The sequence below is a fragment of the Hoplias malabaricus genome, chromosome 8, assembly GCF_029633855.1.
Source record: "Hoplias malabaricus isolate fHopMal1 chromosome 8, fHopMal1.hap1, whole genome shotgun sequence".
NCBI classification, from domain to species: domain Eukaryota; kingdom Metazoa; phylum Chordata; class Actinopteri; order Characiformes; family Erythrinidae; genus Hoplias; species Hoplias malabaricus.
Window position 1 is genome coordinate 42,110,501 of NC_089807.1, and position 14,657 is coordinate 42,125,157.

A 14,657-nucleotide genomic window follows, 5' to 3' on the forward strand; every position below is an offset into this window, starting at 1 on the left:
GCACTACATTAGTCTGGCAGATAGTTTCACTACTGACACGTACTCCACATGGTCCACATGTTTATCCCTTCCTTGTGGCAGCAACTTCTAGTTCATTCATTCATTCATTATCTGTAACCCTTATCCAGTTCAGGGTCGCGGTGGGTCCAGAGCCTACCTGGAATCATTGGGTGCAAGGTGGGAATACACCCTGGAGGGGGCGCCAGTCCTTTACAGGGCAACACACACACACACACATTCACTCACACACTCACAAATACGGACACTTTTGAGTCACCAATCCACCTACCAACGTGTGTTTTTGGACTGTGGGAGAAAACCGGAACACCCGGAGGAAACCCACACAGACACAGGGAGAACACACCACACTCCTCACAGACAGTCACCCGGAGGAAACCCACGCAGACACAGGGAGAACACACCACACTCCTCAAAGACAAGTCACCCGGAGGACACCCACGCAGACACAGGGAGAACACACCACACTCCTCACAGACAGTCACCCGGAGGAAACCCACGCAGACACAGGGAGAACACACCACACTCCTCACAGACAGTCACCCGGAGGAAACCCACGCGGACACAGGGAGAACACACCACACTCCTCACAGACAGTCACCCGGAGGAAACCCACGCAGACACAGGGAGAACACACCACACTACTCACAGACAGTCACCCGGAGGAAACCCACGCAGACACAGAGAGAACACACCACACTCCTCACAGACAGTCACCCGGAGGAAACCCACGCAGACACAGGGAGAACACACCACACTCCTCACAGACAGTCACCCGGAGGACACCCACGCAGACACAGGGAGAACACACCACACTCCTCACAGACAGTCACCCGGAGGAAACCCACGCAGACACAGGGAGAACACACCACACTCCTCAAAGACAAGTCACCCGGAGGACACCCACGCAGACACAGGGAGAACACACCACACTCCTCACAGACAGTCACCCGGAGGAAACCCACGCAGACACAGGGAGAACACACCAACTCCTCACAGACAGTCACCCGGAGCGGTAATCGAACCCACAACCTCACAAGCATCACATTCTCCTGATCGATGCTTTTAGACGCTGTACGAGCAGTGTATTCACAGTTAAACATCTGCATGAGCAGTGAGTGCACCTAAATGACACTAAAGTGATTTAAAGTTTCTACAAACTTTAGGATGAAAGAGTGTAGCTGGAATCCCATAATGTCCTAGTCATACTGCTAGCTATCTTCGTCTGCAGATGGATGATGGGGAGTTACTTGTTGTTGCCAGAGCCCTGCACTTTTGATGTTCAGTCTTGTATAGAGCTACGGCTCAGAGTCGGAGGAGGAACTGTTGGGCCAGTGACTCAGGAGGGTTGTGAGTGGGCTTGGGGGGCTTTAGCGGGGGGTGGGGGGAGTAGGCAGACTCTGACAGAAGAGTCTGAGAGCTCTTCTCTTTGTCCCCTCTTGCCCTCCTCCTCTTCCTCACCATCCCACTGTGAGTGTGAGAGCTCTGTGTGCAGATATCAAACGGCACGGGGCTCTCTCTCTCCCCCGCTGGGCCAGCTGCTTTAGCGCTCAGACCCACTTCACATACTCCGTCCATATGGAGATGGCTCTCTCTGAGCATAAACGAGAGGGAGAAGCAACAAATGAGGTTTTATGAATAATTTTCACACGTTTATTCATATTTTCCGCAGCACGTGGAGAGATGAAGTCACGGCTCTGGAGGAGATGTTACCGCGAGGAGAGTCATGCTGCATTTTCTCATAAAGACGCCCACGTCCGACAGATGGACGGTGCTGGGATGAAGACAGCTGACCAACAGATTGGACGTCTGTCCAAGTTTCACTCCAAACAGCCATAAATCTGCGGAGGCCGAGCGATGGGCTTGACTTCTTAAGATTAAACTTCTACGTCGCACGTGTTAAATGTCAAAGCCTGCTGTAAATGATAAGACCAGGGAAAGGTAACAGGGACCTGACTGGCAAATAAATATTATAAAAAAATCTGTAAAATATAAAAATAAAAACAGAGAGAAACAGAGACACTCAAGCAATTTAGCTCCAGTACTATTTTTGCTGTTGCCATGGTTTCCAGACGAGGAAAAAAGGGCTGCGTTCCAATAACAAAGTTCACTGACGGCGCGCGAGAGGAGAGAGAGCCTAATGAAAAAGGAAGAATGGCAGGTATGTCATCTCCGATAAAGAGAACACACGCCCTCCCTCCCTCACCTCCGGTTCAGGCCTGGCTAATCAAAACCGAATCACCTCAGAGCAGCACAATCACACGATCACACACGCGCTAATTAGCTTCAGCAGAGGGGCCAGCCTGAAAAACACACTGCTGGCGTCGCCTGTCACTTTATTTCTGGCTCCCTCCGTCCTCTCGGCTCTGAAGCTTCGGGCCATTTACACGCTGGTGAAAGAAAACAACAAATTCCAGTCTGAAATTCCCCACCACTTCACAGAGATGTCAAAGAGAAGATCATGAGAAGGGACGGAAGCAGACTGGACACGTCGTACGAGGAAGCAAAGAGGGAACAGTGGATTTAGCGCTGTCTGTCGGCTTCGGGACCTACGTTTATGGAGAATTTCTGTATAAACCGATGGGGATTTTTCATGTCATTTGATTTGTTGACTCTTACAAACAGGTTCATTATTTTGACGTTTGTTGTAGTTGGAACCAAGGGCCGGATTCACAAAAGTGGCGTAAGAAACAATTCTTCTTAAATGTGATTTTTTTCTTTACTTCATACTTCACTTTTTAAATTTTTTTCTAAACAATTCTCCAAAGATGCATTTTATAAAACACAGTGGAACCTCTGCTAACGAACTTTTCAAGATATGAACCGGGCGTTTGAATATTTTTTGCCTCCACCAACGAACCACGACTCTAGAAACGAACCCGAGCCTCCGCCGAGCCGGCGTCTGGAAACGGCCACTGACCCCAATAGGAGAGTCTCCCAGCGCCCCCCAGACTTGAGTGAGCTTTTAAGATTAGCACATTGTAGCTTTAGCAATTTAGCATTAGCGTAAATAGCAGACATCGAAATTCGTGCTAAGTTAAGTCGTATCTACGCTTCGTCTCCCCACATTCACCGCCTACTCTCCGTTATTCCCCCCACCCCCCACCTCCCGTCATACAGCCAGTGCCTGTGTTACTGCTCCAGCCAGTCGTCACGTCTTCAAGGTAGCGATGTTTAACCACTTACAACTTTATTATTTCTTTTTTATTACTGTTTCCACTGTATTTCTCTTTTATTTTTAGAAACACTACATGTATTTTTTTTACTAATTTGAGAGTGTTGTAAACATATATCAGTGCAAAAAGGGTGACTTTCGGAGTGTCCTCTCAATGGCCAGCAGAGCTAGGCTGCTTAAACGGCCTTGGCCCATGTGAAGTGTGTCCGCCTGTGCTCCCACGGATCTTTACACCAAAGGATCGCTGATTCGCTCATTTCGCTGCCAATCAAAAAGGGATTCAGCCTCAGACAGATCATCCAATCATCATGCAGAAGCTGAGCGTCCGGGCCAGCCGAGGCCAGCCCACTGCCCCATAGACCCCCAGAGACGCCGAGCGTCCGATGGGCGGGACAAAGCCCAGCATTTATCCAATGACTCGTCTCGTTTCGCTGCACTTTGCTGCTTCGCTATTGAACTCTGTGGACACTGTTTAAAGCACTGTGAAGCTGCGGGAATGATTGAGAGGAAAGCCGCGTCTTTACCAGTGATAAGAAGCTGATTCTGAACAAAAGTTGAGCGCGTTGTAGTGCATATTTATTCAATGACATGTACACACAACAGTATATATTTGATCACTTATTTATTTACATTTTAAGGGAAGCTGAGCTCCCCTTGCAGTCTTAGAGCAATCACCTCTGCTCTAAAATAACTTCCAATAACGTCTAATTTAAAAGATCCCTACTTCATTTTTCTGTTTTAATCTGCTCATTTCTTTTTAAATGCTTTTGTATCTTTTGCTGAGTGTGTAACGGCTGAGACCACCTCTGCTAGCCTCGTCCAGCCTTCAGACACCACGGCAGTTTCTTCTGTTCCCTATTTCCTCCATCATCACTTCTAGTTCTTGTTCACTAAAATATTTCGAACACTAAGTGTGATTCTGCTTATTTGATGTCCACTGCAAGGATTCAACTGCATAATGATGGTCAATTCCGTTTTAAAAATGTGACTCGCTACATTTATAAACTTTAAAATGGAGCATTAAAGGCTTCCTTAGAAACTGATGAAGAAAAAAAATGAAGAAGGAAAATCTTGGCATCAACAATGAAGGCTTTCTATCACAAACAACGTGAACAGCGCTGAATCTATGTTTCTGCAGAATGATGCACGTCACACAGCACCTTGAAGAATGAAGAGTGAATCACAGATTGAGACTTAATGGTTCTGGGTGAAGCATGGTCCATTCTGAGTATGGGTGGATTTCACAGAGCACTGCTCTTTGGTTTTAATCAGTGCACCATTGTAGTGGATATATTCACTGTTCTCTGAGACAGACCCATTTGATGAAGCCTGGGTCAAGAGCTCCATCTCAGCATCTCAGGAGCAGCATCGATGCACTTCAGCCAGTTGTTAAATAAAGCATATATTACACTTACATTTACCCATTGTTATATATTTATATTGCACACTGTACATATAGTTCATTAAAAATATATTACATTTTTGTTAAAATGACTTGGAAATTCCACGTCTGTCAATATTTTAAAGCCAGAAAACTGAAGCTCTTTGAAGTTGAATATTCAAATCCCTGTGCTCTGTGGCTTCCCACAGACAAAGACGAAGACCCATTAAAGGACACAATTGCCTTTTAATTGAACATAATTGGTTTCTACGTGTGAACCATTAAAGTAACTACGTTTTCCAGATAAGACTTTGAAAGGGGGTTGAACACTTGTGAACCGTGTGACTCACTCTGTGTTTGTAAAGGTAAAGGTGCTCACCTTGAAGGATATTTCATACTGCTCTCCTCCCCAGATCTCCAGACCTGTGTCATAGCCTCCAAGCTCCCAGAACCACTGCCTCTTCACAGCAAACAAACCCCCGGCCATCACTGGAGACCTGCAGAGAGCCAGAGAGGAGCAACACTGTCAATACTCCCTCACTCCCTCACTCGCACACACACACACATCTCATAATACATTTATTACTCTGGGTTTTGCTGGAGCTCAAGAACAGCACAGAGGAACTGTACTGAAGGTCATACAGAAAGTAAAGACACTCTATAGGAATACGGTTATAACACACTCTGTGAAGTTAAGGGTCTGGGACCAAGACCTAGCATGGATGGTCTCCGGGGCAGAGAACTTGTTTCAGTAGCTTCAGGCTGTTAAGTTACTTGGCTTTTGCTCAAAGGTTTCAGTCTCTACAAAGTGGTTTGTATATTTCAACTGGAATACAGCCTTCACGGAGCCCTGAACATTACAGTATGCACAGAAAGAGCTGATCACATCACATTTTGGCAGAATTCTGCTCAACAAATTTAAAGGCACTTTAGAAAACTCAGAAATCTGAGCAAACTTCATGGTACGGTTTTCTTATTAACCGTTATTGACCTAAGTGTGGTGTGTTCTCCCTGTGTCTGCGTGGGTTTCCTCCAGGTGACTGTCTGTGAGGAGTGTGGTGTGTTCTCCCTGTGTCCGTGTGGGTTTCCTCCAGGTGACTGTCTGTGAGGAGTGTGGTGTGTTCTCCCTGTGTCCGCGTGGGTTTCCTCCGGGTGACTGTCTGTGAGGAGTGTGGTGTGTTCTCCCTGTGTCCGTGTGGGTTTCCTCCGGGTGACTGTCTGTGAGGAGTGTGGTGTGTTCTCCCCGTGTCTGCGTGGGATTCCTCCGGGTGACTGTCTGTGAGGAGTGTGGTGTGTTCTCCCTGTGTCCGCGTGGGTTTCCGTGGGGTGACTGTCTGTGAGGAGTGTGGTGTGTTCTCCCTGTGTCCGTGTGGGTTTCCTCCGGGTGACTGTCTGTGAGGAGTGTGGTGTGTTCTCCCTGTGTCTGCGTGGGTTTCCTCCGGGTGACTGTCTGTGAGTAGTGTGGTGTGTTCTCCCTGTGTCCGTGTGGGTTTCCTCCGGGTGACTGTCTGTGAGGAGTGTGGTGTGTTCTCCCTGTGTCTGCGTGGGTTTCCTCCGGGTGACTGTCTGTGAGTAGTGTGGTGTGTTCTCCCTGTGTCTGCGTGGGTTTCCTCCGGGTGACTGTCTGTGAGGAGTGTGGTGTGTTCTCCCTGTGTCCGCGTGGGTTTCCTCCGGGTGACTGTCTGTGAGGAGTGTGGTGTGTTCTCCCTGTGTCCGTGTGGGTTTCCTCCGGGTGACTGTCTGTGAGGAGTGTGGTGTGTTCTCTCTGTGTCTGCGTGGGTTTCCTCCGGGTGACTGTCTGTGAGTAGTGTGGTGTGTTCTCCCTGTGTCCGCGTGGGTTTCCGCCGGGTGACTGTCTGTGAGGAGTGTGGTGTGTTCTCCCTGTGTCCGTGTGGGTTTCCTCCGGGTGACTGTCTGTGAGGAGTGTGGTGTGTTCTCCCTGTGTCTGCGTGGGTTTCCTCCGGGTGCTCCGGTTTCCTCCCACAGTCCAAAAACACACGTTGGTAGATGGATTGGCGACTCAAAAGTGTCAGTAGGTGTGAGTGTGTGAGTGAATGTGTGAGTGTGTATGTTTCTCCAGGGTGTATTCCTGCCTTGCGCCCAATGATTCCAGGTAGGCTCTGCACCCACCGTGACACTGAATTGGATAAGCGCTTACAGATAATGGATGACCTAAGTGTACGATAAAATATTTATTTTTATATAATAAAATGTAATTATATAATAATCAAATTGCATAAAATCAAATCTCACCATTTCACACATTAAACTAAACCTTCATTCTTCACTAATTCCCAGGAAGCTCATATTGATCTGATTCGATTTCACAGAAGCAGAGATATCACATAAATCAAATAAGTTTATACCCGATCACCGAACTCCAAAAATCACTTAATGAGATTCCTTGCAATCGGATAGTGTCTTTAATGACCATTTTAATGAAACCTGCAACATATGATCACATTATTTAAGCACACAGACACATGTAAACACACTCTGTGTTACTCTGTAGATTAGATTATACAGCAATTCAATTCAATCACCTTAGACTACATTGTCTTTGATTACATTTATAATCCACTGCAGTGGATATATGTATGTGGCACCTCTGTTAAAAGCTCAATAAATACATTACAAATATACACTTAAAACCACTAAACAGATAAAACACTGCCAGTAATGCTACGGTAAAAACCTGTGGGCAGCAGTGAATAACCCTCCGCCTCACTCCAGCTCAAAGAGGGGAACAGATCACTGTTGGAATACAGCTAGTCACATAAAGGAGAGTGTGTAAATGTTCCTAGTATCTCTTTGAGCCTTAAATCTCTAGCCCTGTGGGCAATCATTAGGAGATGTAGCTGTGAAGAAATGTACACAGGACTACTTTCATTAAAGCTCTATCATGTCTCGAGGTCCTCGGGTCTCTCGGGCTATAGACCTCTCCAGCGAAAGAGGCAAGGCTCCGATCACCTGATCAGCTCTGAGGGATCAATAAAGTTCATGTATAGGGTGGTTATTAATCTTTGCCCAGTGCAGTTCACCTACAGACATCAGACACCCATGTGGTGTCCAGCCGCAGACTGCACTCAGATTAAAGTGAGACACGGATGGTGCCCTGCAGGCAGTGGTTAATACAGCAGTGACCCAGAGCCCCTGCACTGTGTGGATTCAACATTAACGTTCAGCTGTTATCAGTGGTGATGAAGAGGAACTGTGGACTTTACAGTGAGACAAGGTGAGGAGGCAGCTGTATCATTACAATTACAGGCTGTAGTCACCCTGATGACCACAGTGCAGGAGTGATTTGGCGGGGGGATCATTCTCAGTGATGGTTTTAAAGAATCTAGTAGCCCTGCTGTGTCTGATCCACTTGTTCCAGCACGAAACACAGTAACACACCAGCACCACGTCAGCGTCACGGCAACGCTTAGAGTGACCAACCACCCAAATGACACCTGCTCCAGGGCGACACGGGGAATAAGGAAGTATGCAGAGCAATGGGTGGGCTACAGTCTGTAACTGTAGAGCTACAAAGTGCCCCTGTGTGGTCAGTGGAGCTGATAAAATGGACATTAGGTGTTCCTAATCCAGTGATTGCTAACTGTTAGCCACACATGGATGTTCGCAATAATATGGACATCGCTAGTTGAATGTTTTGTTGATTTTCTAAGTGAAAATTGAAAGTAAATAAGTTAACACGTCCTCCACAGGGTACAAATGTGAGAATGTCTTTTTTTTCTGCAACATTTAGAGTTTAACATATTGAAAAAAACAAAAAAAAACAAACACACACACACACACAATCAGCTAACATTAGCTAGCACATTTTCACAGGCGACATTTGTCCTCATTTGTTAAATTCAGCAACTAAACTGTGATAATGAAGTGTGTTCTATGTAGAGGACGTGTTATTAACAGTGTTATACACTGGCAGAAATAGGACTAGCGTTATATATTCCTGCCCTTCTCTCACTTTACCTTTTCTCTGTCTCTCACTACGTGCCAGATCTATTAGGCATTTTGTTCCAGGTCTCAGCCACAAATAGCATGCATTCTGCTTGAAACAAGAATGTGTTGTGTAGAGAAGCTGGCGCACAAGTCTAAACATGCAGGTCATTGCGTACACTGAAAAAAGCATAATGTGTCTCTCTCCTCATACATATGTATCTGGGGGAAGGATTCTGGAAAAAGAAAAATGTGAGAAGAAAGTCCAAATAATGGAAATGAGTGGAGACATGGAACGCAGCTGATTACATTTTCGATTTAAGATTCAGCAGGCAGTTTAAATGCATATATTAGCCATGTATATATTAGCCACAGTGTCCTGATGTCTTGTTGTCCTTTAACAGCAAGCCACAAAAATGTGCTGAAAGTATATTTATCAACAAAATAAAATACAGGGTCAGTCAAAAGTCACGGGACACCCTTTTATCTGAATACCACAGCAAGTAATGGGTGAGGGGGCTGTGTCCGGAACATGGCCGCCATCTTGAAAGCCACCATGTTGGATCAAGGGCAAGTTTTTCCAATGGGAAGGTGGTCATGTAGCATATTAAAGAAAGTACAAAGACTCACCTTGTACTTCAACAGAATAATACTTGTTTAATAAGAGCTTCTCCAGAGTTTGTCTAGTGACATCTGTAGGATCTACATAGTTACTACTTCCCAAAATATTTCTGTGAGCCCTTTAGCAGTTTTTTTTGTTTGTTTAGAAAGAACTTCATTTATTAGCACTGATGTCCCTTCATCATCCATCCATCCATTATCTGTAACCCTTATCCAATTCAGGGTCACGGTGGGTCCAGAGCCTACATGAAATCATTGGGCGCAAGGCAGGAATACACCCTGGAGGGGGTGCTAGTGCTTCACTAGGCAACACACACGGACACACACACACATTCACACTTATGGTCACTTTTCAGTCACCAATTAACATACCAGTGTGTGTTTTTGGACTGTGGGAGGAAACCGGAGCACCAGGAGGAAACCCACGCAGACACAGGGAGAACACACCACACTCCTCACAGACAGTCACCCAGAGGAAACCCACGCAGACACAGAGAGAACACACCACACTCCTCACAGACAGTCACCCGGAGGAAACCCACGCAGACACAGGGAGAACACACCACACTCCTCACAGACAGTCACCCAGAGGAAACCCACGCAGACACAGAGAGAACACACCACACTCCTCACAGACAGTCACCCGGAGGAAACCCACGCAGACACAGAGAGAACACACCACACTCCTCACAGACAGTCACCCGGAGGAAACCCACGCAGACACAGAGAGAACACACCACACTCCTCACAGACAGTCACCCAGAGGAAACCGACGCAGACACAGAGAGAACACACCACACTCCTCACAGACAGTCACCCAGAGGAAACCCACGCAGACACAGGGAAAACACACCACACTCCTCACAGACAGTCACCCGGAGGAAACCCACGCAGACACAGGGAGAACACACCACACTCCTCACAGACAGTCACCCGGAGCAGGAATCAAACCCACAACCTCTAGGTCCCTGGAGCTGTGTGACTGCGACACTAATCTGCTGCACCACCGTGCCATCCTCCTTCATCATTGAAATTCTTTTTTTACTTTGTTCTGAACTTGTTGAACTTGGCACTAACTGTTGACTGTGCTTTCAAAAACCTGCACTCATGAAAAACTAAGCTAACTTCAGACACATTGAAAGAGTGTATTGCGCCCTCATCAAAGCAGAGCACACTGTGAGCCGTTCAATTACATACATCTGACCCTCTGTCTCAGACCTTCCCTCTTTCAATCAGGTACAAATCTACCCCTCCCCTGAGAGCTGAAGGTGTTTTGAAGATCTTTGATCATTTACAGGGATTACAAGTGGTACACAGGGTAAATCACCCTAAAATCAGCCAAAAACCGAGAGAAAAGGAGATGGTGAGAGGGGGAGAGGAATAAACAATAATCGTGGGAATGGGTTTTGCATAAAGACAGCCAAACAGGATGAGCAGGAGGGCGCCAAAATCAATTTGCTCTCGTGTAATACCCTCCGGCCCACTTCCCTCCAATTTAATAAGACGCTGAAATATAGCAGTCGACTCAATTAAGCCCGCTAATGAAGGAGCAAGCACTTCACTGGCAAAATTACCCAAGTCTTTTTTCCCCTTCCAATGCTCGTGCCAATAAGAGGCGGAGGATAAGCGGGAGGGTTCAGAGGCTTTGTAAAGTGAATTCTGACGGTTGTGCTGTGGCCGCTGGGCGGGGTGAAGCATGGATATGGAGCTGTTTATAGCTGCTTTTTGCGCAGGTGGGCTCCAGGAGAAAATGTGATTACACAAGAGCTAAAGAAACTAAAGAGATGAATGCCACTAGCAACAGAAATATTACAAACGTAACTGCGCACACAGCTGGACTAACCCCCAGAGAAGAGCGTGGAAAGAAACGGCACACACTGAGGTCACAGTGCCCAGTGCCAAACAGACTAAAGGAGTATAGAGAGGTTTATACACATCCCACTGATCAGCTATAGTTTGCTTTCCTGAGCAACCCTCTCTTTTCAGTTGGACGACGAACGTCAGACACTGAAATGAAGCTCTTTGTTTTTGTTTTTTTTTACCTGCCGTGGAGAGGGAAGCTAACAAAGGGAACCAAACCCGCTCCTAAAAGCTGTGACACACCAGACCATGGACTCGATCCGAGCGGAGGTCCTTTGGCTCCGGTGCTATTTATTTTGAAGTGAACCTAATATTGAAGGTCTGTTGATTTTTCTCCCGTTACACAGCTCCTTGTTTATTTGTTTACTCTGCCCAAACTTGTCTCCTCCTTCCTTCCTCCAAAGAGAAAGAGGCACAGCGTAACCATGGCAACAGGCATCCTGATGACGCTGGTGTAAGGGGTCTGTTTCTGCATTGAGAGAGAAACGACAATCATCATCGTAATGAATTGTAATCGGACTGTTCTGACAGATCCTACTAAAGCAGTGCCAGATACTATTAAGTCACCAGACATTATTAGTTGAGCACCAGACATTACTAACACAGCAGCAGATAATATACAGTGAGCACCATGAACTATTGCCGAATCACAAGATACAAGCCACATACTCTGAACCACATACGATGAAGAAAACACCTGATGCCTGAAGGTGAGATGCCACAGTGAGTACCTACTTGTATCTGGTGCTCACTTGATTGTTTCCTCTGCAAATATTTTCAGAAGCCCCTTAAAGGAAAGACATGTGAGACACCTGCGCTGTGAATGTAGCCTTAATTCAGATCACTATTGTTGTTACTTAGCAACTGGTGGTTAGTGGGATGAATCGGCTGCGGTGGAAAACATATTGTTATCAGATATAAACAAGTGTAGACTGCTTTTTAAATCAATAAAAGTTTGTGGTCAGCTGTGACTGTTGAAAACACACTTTGCTACAGAAACGATGGTGAGGCAGCAGACGTGTGTCCAAAACAATGTTTGGGCAAAATACGGGGAAAGAGCAAAAGACGTACACCACTTTTAATGACTGCTTAATTATGCGGGAATCTGATCGGGATATGTGTAGGTCGATAGAAATGTGTGTGTGTATGTGTGTGTGTGTGTGTGTGTGTGTCTGAGCAGGGCAGGCAGGTGAATGAACCTCTGCAGCCTCTGATCACGGTTGTTCCGCGCCAGTGGAGCATGAAGTCAGGTCAAAAACCCTTTACTAGAAACAGAGAGAGAGAGAGAGAGAGAGAGAGAGAGAGAGAGAGAATGAAAGAGAAAGAGAGAGAGAGAGAGAGAGAGAGAGAGAGAGAGAGAGAGACAAAGTAGAAGTGAAAGAGAAAGAGAGAGAGAGGCCTGCTGCTCAGATGTGTGTGACAAGGTGAACCCTTTCTGTTAGAAGTCCTCTTCAGACAGCAGGCACTAAATCAGTGTGACCACACACACACACACACACACACACGTGCTCACATGCTCCGGTGTCTGCTCTGTAAGTCGGGTGTTGTCAGATGTCAGGTGTGGCTCTCTTCAGATAAGCTTTGGTGGTATCTTTGCTCCTCAGCTTCATTTCCTCTCTCCCTCACTCTCTTTTTCTCTCCCTCCTTCCCTCCCTCTCTCTCACACACATACACACACACACACACTGTAAATCTGTGATCGGTTGTTTAAGCCCACCTCAGTAAACTCAGAAACGGTGTTGATGTGTTAAATGAAGATGTTAATATAATAACACTCACTATCCACGTCACTTCCTCTCACTGCTCTAAAAGACGACATGTTTATAGCCGTTTCTGGAGACCTCACATTCACACTGAATAATGGAGTGTGTCAAATGACTAATCATTAAATACATATTTACTGGCCTCTTCATTAGGCACCTGTCCAATGTCCATTTTCTCATGGCTACTCCACCTTTCTTAAAAAAACTACATTCGATTTTGCAACATTTCTGGGAAGATTTGATTGCAGTCATCCACAAAATCTTAAGTGACATGAGGTGCTGAGGATGGATGTTTAGTTCTTGATCAGGAACTTCACACCAACACAACAGGACTCCACCGTTCTCCAGCGGTGTCTATGGTTCAGACATGAAATCTAAAAAAATGGGCACTTTTTTAAAAGAGAAATCGAGGAGGCAGAATCATTTCTGAGGGTACAGAGAAAAAAAAGAGAGAGAGAGAGAGAGAGAGAGATAGAAAAAGAAAGAAAAAAGAAAGAGGGAGAGAGAGAGATAGAAAGAGAAAGAGAAAGAGGGAGAGAGAGAGATACAAAGAGAAAGAGAAAGAAAGGGAGAGAGAGAAAGAGAGAGAGAGCAAGAGAGAGAGGGAGAGAGAGAGAGAGTAAGAGAGGGAGAGAAAGAGAGAGAGAGAGAGAGCGAGACAGAAAGAGAGATGCCATTCCACTCTTCCTCTCTTCTCCCGGGGGAAATAACTGGAATTCTGAAAAGCGTTTCTCCTTGATTAGGCTGTGTAATGTGCAGAAAGAGAACATGAGAGACAGAGAGAATGAGAGTGAAAGAGAGAAAACATGTGAAAGGAGAATATGAATTGATAGAGTACCTCTTCACCATCAAAGATCTAAAAAAAAAGGACAGATTCTGACTAGTGACCGCAGTCCAAAAAAAAAAAACCCTTGACTGCTCATATCCTCTTGGCCTGAAATGCTGGAGTCTGGATCCAGGACAGATTCTGGGCTCGTTTTGAAGGAGGTGGATCTCGAGACATGTTTATTTTCTTGTAGGGAAATATCTCCTGAACTGTGGACTGATTGGCCACTTCTATATGTCACTCACCAACACTCAGAACATGATAAACAGAGTTATTACCGCGTGAGTGTCAGACTGGAGCAGGAGTCTCGCTAATGCTTTCTCTTGGGTGGAGCAAAGGCAGACTTCAGTGTCATTCAGCAAAGCTGCTGTTAGCTAACACTCTCTAGCGCTAGCTGGGTTTTTGCAATGGGATTATGTTCATTTTAGAAGTAGCCGTAGTGTAAAACCGTAATGCCGTAGCTTTATTTCTCTTTCTCCAAACTACACCTAGGTGAACTTGTCGAGAAGAGAATGTCTTTATAACGACCCTGCCTCCTCTCTGATTCAGCTGAAAGGACCGGTCTGTCCGGCAGGTTTCACTCACGCTTTAGTCACACGCGTTTTCTCCAATTATTCTTATTCACGCAACGTATTAGCCATTATAGTGACACCTAGTGGCCTGCAATTGTCAGACATTGCCACACCTTTATTCAGAAGACCTGATTCATGCTTCTTCATCTCCTGTGTGTTGGACTTACCATAAAAACTATTTACACTGTAAAAAATTGCTGTAAATTCACAGCAAGTCTGCTACAGTATTTTACTGTAAATCACAGTATTTACAGTAAATTATTGTATTATTCAATTACAGTAATATGCTGTAAATTTGAAATACAGTAGTGTTCCTGTAAAAATACGGTAAATGGCTGGGAACTGCCAGTATTTTACTGTAAAATTTACAAGAAATGTTTACAGTGTACTATTTACCGACAATAAAAAACGGTCCTCCTTGAAGTCCTACCATAATCATATTCTGATATATCTCCAACGGTAACTAAGACCATGAACCCTACCTTTAATCAATTTC

At 45.6% G+C, this 14,657-nt stretch overlaps 1 protein-coding gene across 3 annotated transcripts in view; it reads right to left on the minus strand.

The window, feature by feature from the left end:
* galntl6 (polypeptide N-acetylgalactosaminyltransferase like 6) overlaps positions 1 to 14,657 on the minus strand; it is a 258,803-nt gene that overhangs the window by 23,997 nt on the left and 220,149 nt on the right. For all 3 annotated transcript variants that reach the window (XM_066679112.1, XM_066679111.1, XM_066679110.1), the window contains exon 8: positions 4,954 to 5,071. In XM_066679112.1, the coding sequence (XP_066535209.1) occupies positions 4,954 to 5,071 (118 nt within the window). The remainder of the gene's footprint in view (positions 1 to 4,953; positions 5,072 to 14,657) is intronic.